The 17671-nt window shown below is 34.9% G+C and overlaps 1 protein-coding gene across 1 annotated transcript in view; it reads left to right on the forward strand.

Annotated features, from left to right (window-relative positions):
- The window catches only part of ZC3H6 (zinc finger CCCH-type containing 6), a 55057-nt gene that overhangs the window by 23191 nt on the left and 14195 nt on the right, over positions 1 to 17671 (forward strand). Inside the window, exons 3-7 of the mRNA XM_037136200.2 lie at positions 2975 to 3097; positions 8745 to 9021; positions 12525 to 12658; positions 16810 to 16926; positions 17506 to 17617. Coding sequence (XP_036992095.2) covers positions 2975 to 3097; positions 8745 to 9021; positions 12525 to 12658; positions 16810 to 16926; positions 17506 to 17617 — 763 coding nt within the window. The remainder of the gene's footprint in view (positions 1 to 2974; positions 3098 to 8744; positions 9022 to 12524; positions 12659 to 16809; positions 16927 to 17505; positions 17618 to 17671) is intronic.

Below are 17671 nucleotides of genomic sequence, written 5' to 3' on the forward strand. Positions count from 1 at the left end.
TTTTATTTATTTATCTTTAGAGGGGGAAAGGAAAGAGAGAGGGAGAGAAATATAAATGTATGGTTGCCTCCTGTGTATCCCCTGCTGGGAACTGGCCTGCAACCAGACATGTGCCCTGACTGGGAATCGAACCGTGATCCTTTGGTTTGCAGGCCCGTACTCAATCCACTGAGCTACACCAGCCAGGGCTGAGTATACCTCTCTTAACCCAAAACAATTAACCAGGTAGATGAAAAGGTGGCAAGGATATTAAAGAAATATAATACATATATAGTAAGCTGTATATCCTGAGAATATATTTTCTTGCCAAATACATCCAAACAAATCATACCATGGGCCACAAAGAAAACTCCAATTAATTCAATAGAGTAGAAATAGCACAAAGAGAAGTATTAAACCACAATGCAATAGAACTAGACATTAGTAACAAAGTCAAGAAACAAAAATGCCTTTCTGTTTTTTAATTTGAATACTTGCTATACTTTTTGTGTAGAAAACTGAGTAAACAGTAAAACTACAGAATTTCATGAAAATGATAAATGATAAATTTAATCACGTGATAAAATAGATTTATCACTTGACATCTAAGTGTTATTGGAGTATAGCTAAAGCAATTACCAAAAGAAAAATTATAGAACTATAGTATTATAAGCTAGAAAACAGCAAAGACTAAAGAAATAGGGGGGGCATAATAATGTTATAAGCAGAACTTAAAAATTAGATGAAAAACAGGTTGTTTGAAAAAATCAATAACTTACATGAACCATTGGCCAAACTAAAAGAAAAAAGGAAAAGCAAAAATAAAATTAGATATTTTGAGGGTAAGAACTTTTGAAAATTTTAATTTATCTTCCCTCATAGATGGCTACTTTCAACATTTTGCTTCAAAATCTTAACCAGATCACCTTGCTCATTAGACATTTTCTGTTTTTCGCATTCCTAAATGTAACAAACATTATTACTTATTTTTCTACCACTACATAACAAGGATCTCTCTTCTTCCAATTTTGGTAAGATATTTCTTACTTTCCTTTAAGTTGCTACACACTCTAATTTTGCTAACAATCATTCAAGACAATTCAGGCTTTCACTAATTAATGCTTCTTTCAGTCCTTCCCGTCTACATCCGCTTCCTGGTTCCCAAACCACTGCTACCTTTTACAGTGGATACTTGTTATGGCAGCACAGCCTTTTGGGACGTCACAATCATGTTAGTAAATGCTGCTGCAACAACTTATTACCTCAACGTCTCTGTGGGTCAGGAATGTACGTGAAGCTTAACTAGGTAGCTGTAGCTCAGCATTTTTCCTGAGGCTGCAATAATCTTCTAAATTCACTCTCTTTGCTCCTTACCATGTGGACCCTCTGCAGGCTGCCTCAGTGTCCTCATGGTCTTAGCTGGCTTCCTCCCAAGCAAGTGAACTGACAATGAGAGAGAGCAGCAGAGCCCCCATGATGATAGCTACAGTCTTTTTATAACCTGATCTTAGAGGCACATGCCATCACTTCTGACATTCTATTTGCTAGACAGGAGTTTCTAGATCTAGCTTGCACTCAAGGGGAGAGGAATTTATCACCATGCCTTAAAGGTAGGAGGAATAACAAATTTACGGACTTACCTTTAAAACTACCATACAGAAATATATAGGAATACCCAAATAGGAATAATATGTGGAGTGACCCTAACATACTATGGCATAGGAAACCTTCAGTTATTAAAGGAGTATGGTACATGGAAAACAGACAGACCAACAGAGCAGGAAACAAACTTAGATATAGATGGAATGCCTGTGCAAAATTAGTATATGATAGAGGGGCATCTCAGACCTGTGTGTAAAGATGAACTGAAGTTTCAGATAAGATGCACAAATTCCCTACTGGGAGTATGAGAAGGATCCATTTCTACTGAACCCACAAATTCTACCAATTGTTTCCAAGTATACACCATATTTGATTTTGCATGACAAAGCAATTCTTGCACAGAAAGCAAATAACAGGGCCTAATGAAGAAGGAACATTCTAGCATCTTTTTTGCTGTCAGAAAATTTTTAAGTTTCGTTAGGAACATAATAGGACGTCATACCAGTTCATTGTGCTGATTTCTTGCTTGCAATCCAGGCCTCTCTCTTACTGGCTGCTCTCTGCTCCAGGCTAGAAGGTTATACAATCTCAGGAAGGCTCAGCTCAATACCTCTTTCTCCCAGGATACTGTGACTAGTCCCAGACCCCTTTGCCCTAAGTTTAGCTTTATTAAACTTTCCCTATAAGATTTTGTCTGTAGACTCTTTAACTAGCCTGAAATAACCAGATAATACATACAAATTTATTGGCTAGTGTTATGGTAAATACATTGATTAAAGAAGAAAAATACATTAATTCTACAGAGAGCTTTATTTTATTTGGTGAGATTAGGTACATTGATCATAGCCATAAAACAATTATCAAATGAAAACTATGTAATAAAGTGTAGTGTACAAAGTTAGACATTTGGCAGTGTGCTGATTGCACAGTTCAAATAATATAAAAGACACTGAGGAAAGGTAGGGAGGAGTAAGGATTAGAGTTCATATTTAAAAAATGGAATTTGAAAAGAAAAGAAAGGAAGAAAATGTTCCGGTGTTGGGAAATACAATGAACAGAGGCTGCAGGAATGTTTCATATATGAAAACCTCATGCAGACTAGATAGGTTTAGAAATACTCTCATCTTATGTGTTTTATTTTTTAAGTATGTATAATTGATTATTCTATCACAGTTGTCCCAATTTTTCCCCCTTTGGCCCCCTCTACCCCCACTTTCTCAGGACAACCCCACATTATTGTTCATGTCCCTCAGTCATGCATAGGTTCTTTAGCTACTCCATTTCCTCTGCTGTACTTCACATCCCCATGGCTATTCTGTAATATAATAAAAAGTTAAAAAATCAACATTCTTCTCTTTGCAAAGGTAACATGTTTGTTTTCTCCTTCTTTTAGCATAATTCTCCATCTAGTGATGACAGTTCAGACTACAGCCTTGATTCAGAGGTCGAACATGCAGAAAGTTCCCACAAAAAAAGAACTGGTTTCTACAGGGATTATGACATCACATTTTCTCAGGTATTATCTTTTTTATCATAAGGTATATGTAACATAAAATTTACCATTTTAACCATCCTTAAATATAGTTCAGTAGCATTAAATAGATTTACAATGTTGTGCAACGACCACCACTATCCATTTCCAGAACTTCTTCATTAACCCAAACAGAACCTGTATTCTCACTAAGCAATAAAACCTCATTTCCCCTCCCCTATTCCTGTATAACTACTGTTATGTTACACTTTGTGTCTCTGAATTTGCACACTCTAGGTCCCTCATATAGGTGGAATCACATAGTATTTATCCTTTTGTATCTGGCTTATTATGCTTATAATCTTTTCAAGGTATATCCATGTTGTAGTGTATCATGCGACAATTTTTTTCCTTTTAAGGATGAATAATATTCCATTGTATGCATATATCCCATTTTTTCCAAAGATTTTATTTATTTATTTTTTTAGAGAAGAGATGGGAGGGGAGAAAGAGGGAGAGAAACATCAATGTGTGGTTGCCTCTCACACTCCCTACTGGGGACCTGGCCCACAACCCAGGCATGTGCCCTGACTGGGAATTGAACCAGTGACCCTTTGCTTCACAGGCCAGCACTCAACCACTGAGCCACACCAGCCAGGGCCATGTATCACATTTTGTTTAAGATTTTTATAGAATTTATTTTTAGAGAGAGGGAAAACAAGAGGGAAGGAAACATCCATTTTTGGTTGCCTCTCACATCCCCAACCTGAGACCTGACCCACAACCCTGGCATATGCTCTGACAAGAATCAAACTAGTGATCTTTCACCTTGCTATTCGATGTCCAACCCACTGAGCCTATATACCAGTCATTGCTACCACATTTTGTTTATTCATTCCTCTGTTGACGGACACTTGGGTTGCTTCTACCTTTTGGCCATTGTGAGTAATGCTCACAACATGGGCGTATGTTCATAGCCATGGAATTTCTGGATCATTTGGTAATTCTATGTTAACTTTCTGAGGAACCACCATACTATTTCCCACAAAAGCGTCATTGTTTTTACATTCCCACCAACAATGTATGAAGGTTTCTGATTTTACACATCCTTGTCAAATGGTATTTTCTATGGGATTTTCAAAATAATAGTCTTCCTAATGTATATGAAATTGTATTCATTGTGGTTTTGAGTATGACTTTTAAAAAAGGGAAAAAATCAAACTTTCAGTTCTATTCTTTGCTTTCTGATATTTTGAAAAAATATTTTATAAGTTACATGCTTTAATACATCATGTATTAGTATGCTTGGTCTGCCATAGGAAAATACTGCAGACCAGGTGGATTAAACAACAGTAATCTATTTTCTCACAGTCTGGAGGCTGGAAGTCCAAGATCAAGGTGACAGCAGGGTGATTTCCTTGAGGATAAGAGAAGAAACTGTTTAGGCCTTTCTTCTTAGCTTATAGAGATGGCCACCTCTTGCCACTGTGTCCTCATGTGGTCATCCCTCTGTGCAACACGCACCCCTGGTGTCTCTCTGCATGTTCACATTTCTTCTCATGAGGACACTAGTCATATTGGATCAGGGCCCACCCTAACAGCCTTAATCACCACTTTATGTATGTATGTATGTATTTATTTATTTAGCTTGGAGATTTCTTTTAATTACGGTAAAATGCACTTAACATAAATTTACCATCTTAACCATTTTTAAGTGGTTAAGTACTTCCACATTGTTGCACAGCCATTCTCCAGAACTTTCTTATCTTACAAAACTGAAACTCTGTAATCATTGACAACTCCCCATTAACAAGTTGTTTTTAAAATCAAGTTTGTGTATTGCTTAATGAAATAAATAATACTTTAAAAATTAAGCACGTTGAAGAAAGAAATGGAAGAGGACACAAATAAATGGAAGGCTATACTGTGTTCATGGATTGGAAGGATTAGTATAGTCAAAATATTTTTACTACCTAAAGAAATATACATATTCAATGCAATCCCTATCAAAATACCAGTGAGAGTCTTCTTTTCTTTAAACTTTTTTTATTGTTGTTCAAGTATCGCTGTCTCCATTTCTCCCCCACCCCAGCCATCCCCACTTACCCCCCTTTTGGTTTTGTCCATGTGTCCTTTATAGATGCTCCTGAAAACCCTTCCCCCTTCCCCCCATTATCCCCTCCTACCTCCCCTCTGGTTACTGTTGATTTGTTCTTAATTTCAATGTCTCTGGTTCTGTTTTGCTTGCTTGTTTGTTTTGTTGCTTAATCATACTACTTTAGAGTCCTGATCTCTAAATACACTGTGAGGTACTGGAGGTTAAGACTTCAACATTTAAATTTTGTGACATCTACCTCTTTAAACTTAAAATTTATTCAAAGTGTTCTAAACACAAAATACATTAAAACAACATGATAAACTTTATATCTTCCTTAAGTATGTTGTACTGTATGAATAAAGTCTTCAGTATAAAAATCATTTGTGCTAGAAAGATTCCCAGGAGCACTGGAGAATGTTCAGGTCATTGTGCTTCTATCTCAAAACCCCCAGACTTTCTGAGGTCTAGTTTCTGCCAGTCTGTTAATATGCTGGTCTGAAAACGCTGTATTCTTTCATGTAATTTGGTTTTCCAGTGTCTTGCGAGCTTAGAAACCACATTGTTATCTCTGTTCGAGTTCTTCCTGTTGCCTCTGTTTCTCTACTCCCGTCTTTAGAGTTGAGGTTGCTCAGTGACCATTGAATAAATAGATTTTAATAAAATGTCTTCTGTAAACTTAGAACAGAATTATACTCTAGTTAATTTTAGGTAGTTAGGTGCATATAAGGATATATATATATATATATATATATATACACACACACACACACACATATCAGCGTGTCGTATGATTTTGAAGTGAATGATGCTGCCATTTCTCAAAACATTTGAACAACTATTCATTAGAATTATTTTACTGCTAATGACAAAATTTTTAAATTAGTGCTATTTCAGCAAACACTGATGTGGTATACCTAAATTTCACCATTTGCACTTGGATTTATTTTTTAGAATTAGTCAAAAGTTATTTGTGAACTCTTCCAATGAATGAAGAATGCTCAGGGTGGGCATTGCTATTTCAGAAAGTATCAAGTAATGAGATTTATAAGCTCTTGATTCATAAGCTATCACTGAAAGTAATTCCAAAAGAGGAGATAGAGAATATTTAAGGCAGTAGCAGAGGTGCTATAATAAGTACATAGCCTTCTTTGGAGGCCACTGTGAAGGACAGATAGTATATACAAACAATAGAGCATTTGTTTTAAGTGACACATATTTTTTAAACAGTGTATTTATTGTCATATATTGACTATTATATATCCCTATAGATTCAATGTAATGGTTTTGGTTCAAGAACTCAGTTAAAGAAATTAAGAAAAAGGGTGATCGTTTATGTGTACCCACATTTCATTTCCAGTGCTCTTCTGAGTTTAAATCATTTCTTGTGGTGTGGGTTTGCTGTCAATAAATTCTCACAGCTTTTATTTATTGTGAAATTGTTTATTTTACTGTCATTTTTAGTCATTTTTTAATTTTGTCACAAGAATTTAGAGAAAAGTGGCCAGAATACACCCCTGTGTATTCTCACCCAGATTTCCTGTGATTAACCTTTACTGCATGAGCTTTGCTTTATCCTTCATCTCTCTCTTCTTCTCTTCAGAGGATCTGATTTGCCTTTAAACTCATCTGTTAGGTTCTTCATTTCAGTATTTGTATTTTTCACATCTAGAGATTTATTTGATTCCTTTTCAGATCTTTAAAGTAATTTTTGTGATTTCAATTTACCTTCTAAAATTCTCATGTCTTTTAGTTGTAAATAGCAAACACAGATATTTTAAAATTTATGTCACATAAATTCCAACGTCTGGACTCTGTATTTCTTTTACCCATTGCTTTTGTGGTTCTTTTTTATGGTGTCTTGTCTTATATACCTGGGTTTTTGTTTGTGTGTTTTTGTATCATGTACAGTGCATTTTATAGAAATAACTTGAGGCCTAAGATGATAGTCATGTCCTTCAGAGAGAATTTTCACTTGCTTTTTCTAGATTCCTGCTGACCTATACAAACTTTATTCCATTGTCAGGATTTGAGAGTTTTCTGGGCCACCTAATGACTTAAGGTTGGACTGCAGTCTTTGAGTCACATTTTGAGATTCTTCCAAATTTCGCAGGTGGGGGTTGCTAAGGCTTCTCTTTTTTCCAGACTCTACTCCCTTTTTGTTCCTATAGATCAGAATCACTGTTGGACCTTACAACTGGTTTTTCGTAATGGGCTGCTGCTCTCAGAGCAAAAACAGCTATAAGTACTGGTCACTTAGGGATTTTCATCTGCTCCATGGATGATAGTCCAGTAACCCCTCACTAATTATTAGCTCTCTGATAGTTACAGTAGACTGGAAAAAAATTTTGTCTTATCTTTTCTATGTTTTTTAGGAAGAAGACTGCTCTAAATTAATTACCTACTCTGCCATTAAGAGAAGAGAAAGTTCCATAATATTTCCTCCACATGTGTTTTAGAGTTGACCCACTAAGATTAGAAAATACCCTAAGTACACCCTAAAAACCCCATTTTCTTAAAATACAGGTATCTACTATACGACTTCTATAAAATTACAAGCCAAAAATAGAATTAGTATTATTATTAGAGGACTCAGTATAGCTTCCCTTTTCCTCATCTTGTCCAGGGCCTCCTGGTCCCTTATTTCACATTCACAGAGATTTCATGGGGTTGGATCCTGGTTGGCAGAAACAGGACCTTCTAGCAGTATAGATGGCCTGAGAATCAGTCAATACAGTGGTTGGAGAAACTATATCCTGTAGTAGAACTTACAGTCTTTTTCATTTCTTTTATCTTTTTTTCATGAGGGCTTTAAAAAACACTTGCTAGGTCCTTGCTTGTGAGTGTGTTTGGTCATTCAGATGGTGAACATGTACAGCACAAGTAGACATTCTGCTGGGTCACTAACGGGCCTGTTCTGTAGTCAGCGTGCAGGTGGCTCTCCAACCCTCAGAAAGCCGAATTACATGTCTTCCACTGCTTGGGGAGCCCTGGGACGGGGTGTTTGCATCATTCAAGGGCTCTTAGGAATGTTTGCAGTTGGAAAAACTAGGGAGGAAATAAACTGAAAGCTAGGGATAATTCTGTTTTAAAAAGGAGGAATATGAAGATTATTTTTGTAAGGCTATGAAAAAATCATAAAAAGCAATTTTGTGACAAACATCTATAATCTCTAGAGAAAAATTTATAACCATTAACAATAATTTTTAGTCAGAAAGCATTGAAATATATCATTGAAGCATCAATGTAATTACATTTTTATAAAAGGGAATGTAGGTACCATTCAACTAATTAAGCTCTAGCTTAATTTAAGCAATTATTTTTTGTTTTATTTTATTGACTTTTTAAGAAACAAACACTGCCTTTGTCTGTAATTTTGATTCCTCCTCTGAATTTCTGAAGTGGTAGACTGAGAACAGTGTATAAACTTGTATAATGATCTAGTGTCCTAGAGCATTACTAACCAAGAGGCAGAACTAATAATAACTATCTCTTTCTTCCTCCCATTTTTCTGGGGGGGGAGGGGAAACGTCCTGTGTTAATCCATTCCTATATGTAACTGAAAAATCCAAATAATAATTGTCCATTTTCACTTAGCATGGATATATATCCGGAAGCTACATGACATCAAGGAAAAGTCAACATAACAAGAAATTTAAAAGTAAAGAATATGGTGAGTACAGTACCTACAGTGATGACAACTTCGGTAACTACAGTGATGACAACTTCGGTAATTACAGTCAGGAAATGGAGGAAGATTTTGCAAGTCAACTGAAACAATACAGACAAGCTAAAGAACCCTCCAGTATTGCATTAGGATCATCGTTTTCTAAAGAACCAGGGAAAAAACAAAGAATAAAAGGAATTCAGCAAGGTGAGTTTGAAATTGTCAATCTGTTTTGGAATATGAGAACCTTATTAAAACAGGCAGCTGTGGAATGAAAACTTAAGCCCTTTAAGGGGTAACTCCTTAGCCCTTTCTCAAAATCAACTTATTCTTGTGGTTCCTGAATCTTTATTTACTTTGTAGACCCTGAGAACAAAAACCTGCAAATATTTTGATCTATATATCTTAATATTTGAATTAGAAATATATTGTAACATTATAAAACTATATAAAAGTGTGAAACAATTTTCTTGTTTTTCCCTTCCCTTCTGTATGATACAGTATACTGATAAAAAATAACTACCTTTTCCCATTGTCTTTGTTGCTCTGCGTATTACTTTATCTATTTTAGACCTGTAAGGACAGAGTTCTGGGAAGCTATTCTTTTGTTAGGCTTTACAATATGGTGGTCACCTTTGCTATGCAAGTGTACTTAGGACTATGGACATTCTTCAAGATTGGAAATAAGAACATAATATAAATAAATTTCTCTAGTAATCACCTATTTATCTGTTATATTGAGAACACATGGTCCCTGGAAAATCAGGGCAAGTTGCCATAGAAACTGTGGGTCACATAAGGATCATATCAAGCTTAAGAAAAGTCCAGTCACTGTGTCTGGCTCAAGAAGACTGGAGCAAGATGAGGCTGAGGTTTAATAGTGGGCACCCAAATCCTGTGTACCCATTGTTTAATTATCATTGAAAAAAGGAATCTATTTTAAGTAAATTTGCTTATTTCTTTGGCTTTTCATTTCCTAGCAAATCCTTTGAAAAATAGGAAGCTAGGCTTTGCTAAACTAAAGAGAAATGAATTTGTCTGTGCATCTGCTACTGCAGTTGTAATTCTGTTGCTGGAGTCAAGCAGTGGTGTGAAGATAACTCCACATGGGAATAGTGGGAATATGGAAGCCTCTTCATCCTTTCCCATTGGGATTTTTCTTCAAGCTCTTTCTTTTTGCTCTTAAAGAACTGAGTGCTGAATTTTATTTCTGACATTCATTTCCCCCAGATTATGAAAATAATATATGGTTAAATGCAAAAGCTTCTTCTCTGTGTAGAAAAGATAACCCAGCAAAGATAAAAAAATTGAATCTCTACATGAAGAGATAATAACTTTAACATTTTTGATATACATTCTTTCAGAATTTTTCTGGTAATTATTTTAAACAAAAAAATATTCATACTGTGGTAATTTGTTTTTTTTCCTTTAACTTTGAACTCTATCTCAATCATTGTTAACAAGTAGTTTTTAATGCCTGCATACTGTTCAGTTAAGTAGATACAGCATAATTTGTCTAACAATTGATTAGGTTTGTTTGATAGTACTGCATTTTGCTGTGTACACACCCATGTTTTTAGCCCAAACTTTCAGGAAGAAAATCTTTCAATTTTTTGTGCATTTTTAATATATTTTATTGATTATGTTATTACAGTTGTCCCATTTCCCCCCTTCTCTCCCCTTTGCCCTGCACACCCCCTTCCACCCACAGTTCCCCTGCTTTAGTTTATGTCCATGGGTTATACATATAATTCTTTAGCTTCTACATTTTCTATACTATTCTTACCCTCCCCTTTTCTCTTTTCTACCTACCATCTCCGCTACTTATTCTCTATAAGAGAATAAGTACCCCTTTCACCCCTCTCTCCCCCTCCCACTCCCTTGTTGATAACCCTCCATGTGATCTCCATTTCTGTGGTTCTGTTCTTGTTCTAGTTGTTTGCTTAATTTGCTTTTCTTTTTGTTTTAGGTATGGTTGTTAATAACTGTGACTTTGCTGTCATTTTACTGTTCATCATGTTGGTCGAAACAGAGATCCCAGTTTGATGATGCTCCCAAATCCTGGTCTTTGCCTCCTGCCCCACCTCTGGCCACTTTAGAGGTTTCCCTGGCATTGCCTTCTTCTGTCTTGGCATCTGAAGGAGCTTTTCTTCCTGTTGCCTCACAATCTGATGACACTCCCTGTGGGAGGAGGTCCAAAGCGTCTCTCCGTAGCCCTGCTGCCATGCTTTTTAGCATATTTAATAACTTTTAGCCTAAGACTTGCAGTGTATGAAAACTGTTTTGACATTTTCCAAGGGATTTTTCCAATAATTTCTCCCACCTGAAGTGTATGAAGAGAAAAGCTTCACTGCTTATTACCTCATGGTAATACAGTCAGCATTACTTGTCTTGTCAGTGACAGGACTTGTCTTGACAATTGGCATCACCTGTCTCACTCTGTGGATAACAATACATTGCTCTTTGTTTTATTTTTTTTGAATCATTGGCCGAAACGGCTTTCATTGCAAGTTTGTCATAAGTTCACCAAAACTAATTATGGTATTCCAGGGTGTTATTTTGCATACAGATATTGTTATTGCTTTGTAGAATTACACTTTTAATGCATAAGCATAAATAGAAGAATTAAAATCATTTATATAGATAGAAATTAATTAGTACTATCCATGCATAATGTGCATCCTTATTTTTCCCACAAAAATTTGGGCAAAAAGTGCACATTATACATAGCAAAATACAGGAATTATTTGAGCTTTAAATTGCTCTCAGTTTTTTTAAATTCTGTGATTAATCTTGCATATTTATACATATCTCAGAAAACATCTTGGCAAAACATTTTTCTTAAGAATAAATTCTGAAATGTAGAATTGATTAAAAAGACATAGACACACATTTGAAGATTTTTTATTCACATACCAAGTTGATATCCAGAAAGGTGAGGTACCAGTTTATAACATGTTGCTAGTATGTGAAAATACCAAACTCTCCAAGTCTCTATCCATGCTATAATTTGAGGTGAAAATTGGTATGTTATTTTTTAAATTTTAATTTCTTCTAATGGGGTAAAACATGTTTTTTATATATTCATTGGCTGTTTTGTAGGTTTAAGATCATTTGAAAATTTATTAGTTCATTATGACTTTGGTTAAATAAGGTTGGGTAAAATCATTTTATATTTTAACTTTCTACCTTAACATATAACTGTTGCCATTTGGGTATCTTTTTAGATGCTTTTAAATAACAACTTTTCGAAAGTAAAAGACAAGTATAAATTTTACCTGGAGATACATTTGTTATCTACCCAAAGTTATCAATAAAAACTCAATTTGCTATAAATTAACCACTAATACCTACAGTGTCTTCCATAAAGATGGATATAATATTTAATTCTCTCAAAAACAAGAAGCCTTGGTATTATTTATTCTAAGGTAAATTGGAAAGAATGAAACTGGATTTGACTTCTCCAGCCATGTACATCCTTGTTCCTTGTCTTTTTTATGTTGTTAACATCCCTTAAGAAGCAAAAGAATAATAAGCAGTACCCAGGAAGTAAAATGTAAAGATTGAATTAATTTTTTTTCATTGAATCTAGAGGGGAAAAATGCACTGTACATTATAGACTATTAAAAATAAGCTGTTTCCTACAAACTAATATATTGACAGATGTGCTGTTTTTCTATAATATCTGAAGTACATTTTAACTTTTTTAGGTATTGAACATAGGGTTAAAACTTTTCATGTTGGTCGTGGACGAGGTTTGCCGAAGAAAATCAAGCGCAAAGACCGTGGGGGAAGAGCCAGTAAAGGGCCCCATATGTTTTCAGGAATGGATGACTATCAAGAGGTACTGAGAGTTTATACATAATGAAGAGAGTAGCTTCTCCATTTTTTAACCTATTTGGCTGCAAAGAAAACATTGTGATTTTAATGCTGTTTTCTTAGTAAATGACAAATTCCCAATTCAGATCAAATGAGTGTAAATAAATTTCAAAAAAATAATTCTTTTTTAATTAGTCACAATTCTAATATAGAGATGCAAACTTAGGTGATTTCCAAACAAAATCGTAACATTTGAAAGCACCTCAAAATAAAAGTGATATGTTTGACAGCAAAAATGTATGTTTTGTTAGTTCTTTGTTAGACCTTCCTTTCCAAGGTGTCATTTTCCCCAGATGCAAATGACAATAAAATGGTAATACGTAGCAGTGCCAAGAAGGAAGATAATGGTAAATTAACTTACTAGAGTTGAAGACATTGGAAGAGAATAAAAGGGTAGATATAAATAGTTGGAAAGATGAATTGATGAACCATAGGTGTGGTAGATGTTGAATAAATATGTGTTGAAATGAACTCACATGTGTACATTTCAACTATAGCAACTTTCTATTTTGTGTATTCTGCCGTGGTTCCAGTGAGGTGTGACTGAATTTACAGAGCAAGGGTGGTTTATATAGTTACAACCATGATTGAGATAAGGGGATAGCAATATATCGTACTTGTAAATGCTTGGTTTTCTTATCTCTGGGCTTAAAGATAATGGGTGAAGATTTCTTCAGGTGTACTCCTTAATATACTACTTAGGTAGGTGTTGATAGGTGTGGCCTAAAAAGGAGGTCCAGGCCCAGACAAATTTGGGGAGCCCTACATATGCCACACTTCTCTTAGGGATTCTCGGTCAGCATTAACACATTAAAGGCTCTGGGCAGATTAGGCATAGAGAAGTCTGACATTCCTTGGAATAGCTTTGAAACAGACCTAGGATGTCTGGGTAATTCTAACTTGCCTGTGCATCTTGCTACACCAGTAGACCTCTAGAATGTGCTGCTTTTCCTAGACCAAATTAGTATGAATACTTTCTAAGTAAGCCTTATTTTATGTGCATTACCTACACCATATACCTGAAAAACAAACAAAAAAGCCAAACAAACTTCCAGGAAAGCATGGCTGTTCAAGCAAGTTGCTATCTGTCTCTGAGTTTCAGTTTGTTTAATCAGCAAAATGAGAGTACATAGAGTATTAAATTAACTCTAAGGGTCCCCTCACTAACATTTTAGATATTTATGTATCTTGGCTGCAAGTAAAAAAATTCTTTATCCTATAATAGAAAGTAAGAATAAATTCTTTCTTTTGCATTCATCAGATTTAGACTATTTTTTATTTATCAAGATTAAAATATGTCATCTACTATGTCAGTTTATGCGTTGCCATGATAGATTTTTGTCTTGTGATCTTGGAAATAAGCGGGACAGTGCTCATGTTCAGGCCCTTCCATGGTCGAGTGGACATGCTGAGTGGCCAGCGTAGATACACTTCCATCCTAGCCTTTTCAGAGCATAAGAGCCACAGAGACCATATAAATTCAGGGATGCCTGCACCTCTATACTAGTTTTCTTGAAAACTCAAGGGTTGTCAGAGAACAAGCCAACTTTTAATGGATTTTAAAGACATTAATTCTATTGGTCATAAGATTCTTAAATTTTTTTAGTCTTTATAGTAACTAATACATTTTCTTTAAATACACATTCTTTTCCTGGTAGAGCCTTCTATTTGCCCTTCCTAATGTATTTTTAAAACACCTTTAATGTTCTTGTTCCTTGTACCAGTATAATATACTCTCTAGAGTAAATAAATAAAAATGACCCAGTAGGTGGTTTGGGTTTCCCTCTCTCCCTCCAGTTTTCCTTTCCCTCCCTTTTTCTTGAGTTGTGTTTTCTTAAGTGACTCTGCTAAATGCCATGTGACTTTTGGTACATCACTAACTTCTCTAATCTGCATTTTTCATATTTGTCCAGAGAGGGTGATGAACCAAATTACTTCTGTGATTCTTCCAGAAATTACTTAATAAGAGGACTTTTGTGGTTCTTCAGTAGGCTCAATGTTAAAAGATCAGATCTTCTAGGTACTTTATTTTGTCCTAAAATTTTATTTGTTAAAATTGCTTTGATTTTCTAGAATACTTTGATTATAATTAGGTTTCTCATGGTTATTGACTCTGAGATACTTTCTACTCATTTAAACAGAACTAAACTGAAAAACAAAACAAAAAACCCACAATCCTCTATTAAGACACTGAGGCATATCATTAGAAAGTAACATAAACTGACAGAAAGACTGAGTTATTAATAAAACATAGGTACTACTTGGTGCATTTTTTTCAGTGGATTTGGTAATAATCACCAAATATTTTTACTGTTTAATTTGAGAGTTCTATTCCTCAAGTTGACTCACCAACTTTGCATAATGAACTGTCTTTGGCTATCTGTTTTTAGAGCCATGATTCTTTGTACAGACAGCATATGTGAACTGGTCATTTATATCTACTTGTTCTAAGCGAACCTGTATATAGAAAATGTTTTAAAATCAAATTTACATAGATTTAAGACATTTCAAATGATCCTATTAGAGTATAGTATAAGTAATTTTATTGTGCTTTCCTGGGGCAATTTAGGTGTACTTATATTTTTAAATAGAACCTCTAGGATTATCTATTTTCTTGGTATTTTCGTGCTTTTTAAATTAAAAAAATTTATTGATTTTTTTATAGAGAGAGAAGAAAGAAGAGAGAGAGAGAGAAACATTGATTTGGTGTTTACTTATTTATGCATTCATTGGTTGTTTCCTGTATGTACCCTGACCAGGGATCATACCCAGAACCTTGGCGTATTGGGATGGCACTTTAACCAAATGAGCTACCCTGCCAGGACCTTGTGCTTTTTAAAAGAATTCTTATAGTGTGAGCACTGAGGATCAGATTTAAGTCTAGCCATATGTTGCCCCAAGTGTTTGCCATGAGGCAATTTCTTATTTTCAGTAGGTTGTACAACATCGTTCTCAGTCTTCTAGTAAATTGAGGGAATGGAGAAAACTGGAATCAAATCAGAAGAAAAAATAATCACTGCACTCCTACAGCACCACCACCACATGCATACCAGGAGCTTGAAGAACAGTGCTGTCTCATGGCGTCATGAATAGCAGTCCTTAGCATGGCCAAATGCCATCCCCTGTCCTGACTCAACAGAAGTCAAGTTGGGGGCTGAGGAGAGCCAAGAAAAACAAGTAGAGCTGTGAGATTTTACAACATACACTTTTTTCCCTTAATATTTTTAAATTTATAAATTAAAGGTAATATATCCTTTCTGAGCTTTTTTCCTAAAAAATAAATAAATAAATAAATAAAACACAAAATAACCGCACATGCAGAAAAAAATCTAATTGTTTAGAGATTCATCTGGAGAGACATACACTGTTAAATATGGGGACACATTCTTTTAGTTTTTTATCTTTATTGTAAAATTGGGAGAAGTTTTGGGTGTGTAGAATGTTTCTAGGTTTTCTTACTCGTTTGGTGGTTTTTTTCCACTATGGAAGTAGTTCTGCAGTAGTTATTTTTATGAATACACCTTCCTGGGCCTCCCTGATAATTCCTTTAGAACAAGGGTGTCAAACTCATTTTCACTGGGGGCCACATCAGCCTCCCAGTTGGCCTTCAAAGGGCTGAATGTAATTTTAGGACTGTGTAAATGTAACTACTTCTTAACAGTTAAGTGAGAGCTCAGCGCTGCTGCCAGGCAGAAACAATGTGCTGAGCTGGATAAAACAAGGTGGCCCTCAGGCCTTGTGTTTGCCACCTGTGCTTTAGAATAATCCTAAATGTCAAACAATACAGATATTTTAAATCTTTTATAGCATACCTATCAGTACTATAGGAGAGTGCATGTTTTATTGTTCCTTTGCCAAAACTGAATATTATTGTTAATTTTCAAGCTTTTTATAATTTTATTTTTTTAAATGTAGTTATGTGTCTTCATTAAAGTAGCAATAGGGTTTGCAACCACTAGTAGTAATAAGCAGCTTGAAAATCATTGAAGAAGCATATATGTCTTCAATGTCTCATAGTGACCTCTCTTAATAGTTTGTACTGCTTTCCAGATCCATTTGACTGTACATTTTATACCTATTTTTATATGTTGCATTAAAATAATTTTTTTCTTGCAGTATAATAAACCAGGGAAAAAATGGAAGGTAATGACTCAGGAATTTATTAATCAGCACACAGTGGAACACAAAGGAAAACAAATCTGTAAATACTTTCTGGAAGGAAGATGTATCAAGGTAAATTTATAGTAGTATCATAAATCATTTCATTTCCAAAATACTCTTTAAAATTTAAGCCTTTGGTGGGGGTTAGTTTTTTCATTTCTCATTTAGTTGTAATAACACTAGTTCTTCAAAATGTATCTTGATGGAAATACTATATATATCAGAATTCATTTAATTATATTTTGGAACTATAATGTAATTTGTTAAAATTACATTTTTTAGATAAACACAATGCTATGTGGTAACTACTGTTCAAAGTGGCTTACTAATATCAAATGATTTAATCTTTCCAACAACCCTAGGAAGTAGTTACTATTACTGACCCATTGTAAACATGGCCACACAGAGGCCCAAATAGTAGGTCAGCTGAACATGGTGAGTGGATAGAGGCCCCTGGGGCGGTGGCACTGTGTGCTTTGCACTTAGCCATACCCAGCATCCTGGGCAAAAACTCAAAGGAATTGTTTGAATTATTATTAGCTCATTATTTAAAGACTAATGATATAACCATAGTTAAATTATGAAATGCCATGGAGAATATTCAATTTAATTGTACCTTTTTTTCCTCCTTTCTTTTCTTTTTGTGAACAGGGAGATCAATGTAAATTTGATCATGATGCAGAGTTGGAGAAGAAGAAAGAGATCTGCAAATTTTATTTACAAGGATATTGTACTAAAGGGGAGAACTGCATTTACATGCATAATATCCTTTACTAAAAGTACGTTAACCAAAATACTGAGGTTTGAAAACATAATT

This window comes from Artibeus jamaicensis, unplaced genomic scaffold, assembly GCF_021234435.1.
Source record: "Artibeus jamaicensis isolate MK-2021 breed Jamaican fruit bat unplaced genomic scaffold, CSHL_Jam_final contig_384, whole genome shotgun sequence".
Classification (NCBI taxonomy): Eukaryota; Metazoa; Chordata; class Mammalia; order Chiroptera; family Phyllostomidae; genus Artibeus; species Artibeus jamaicensis.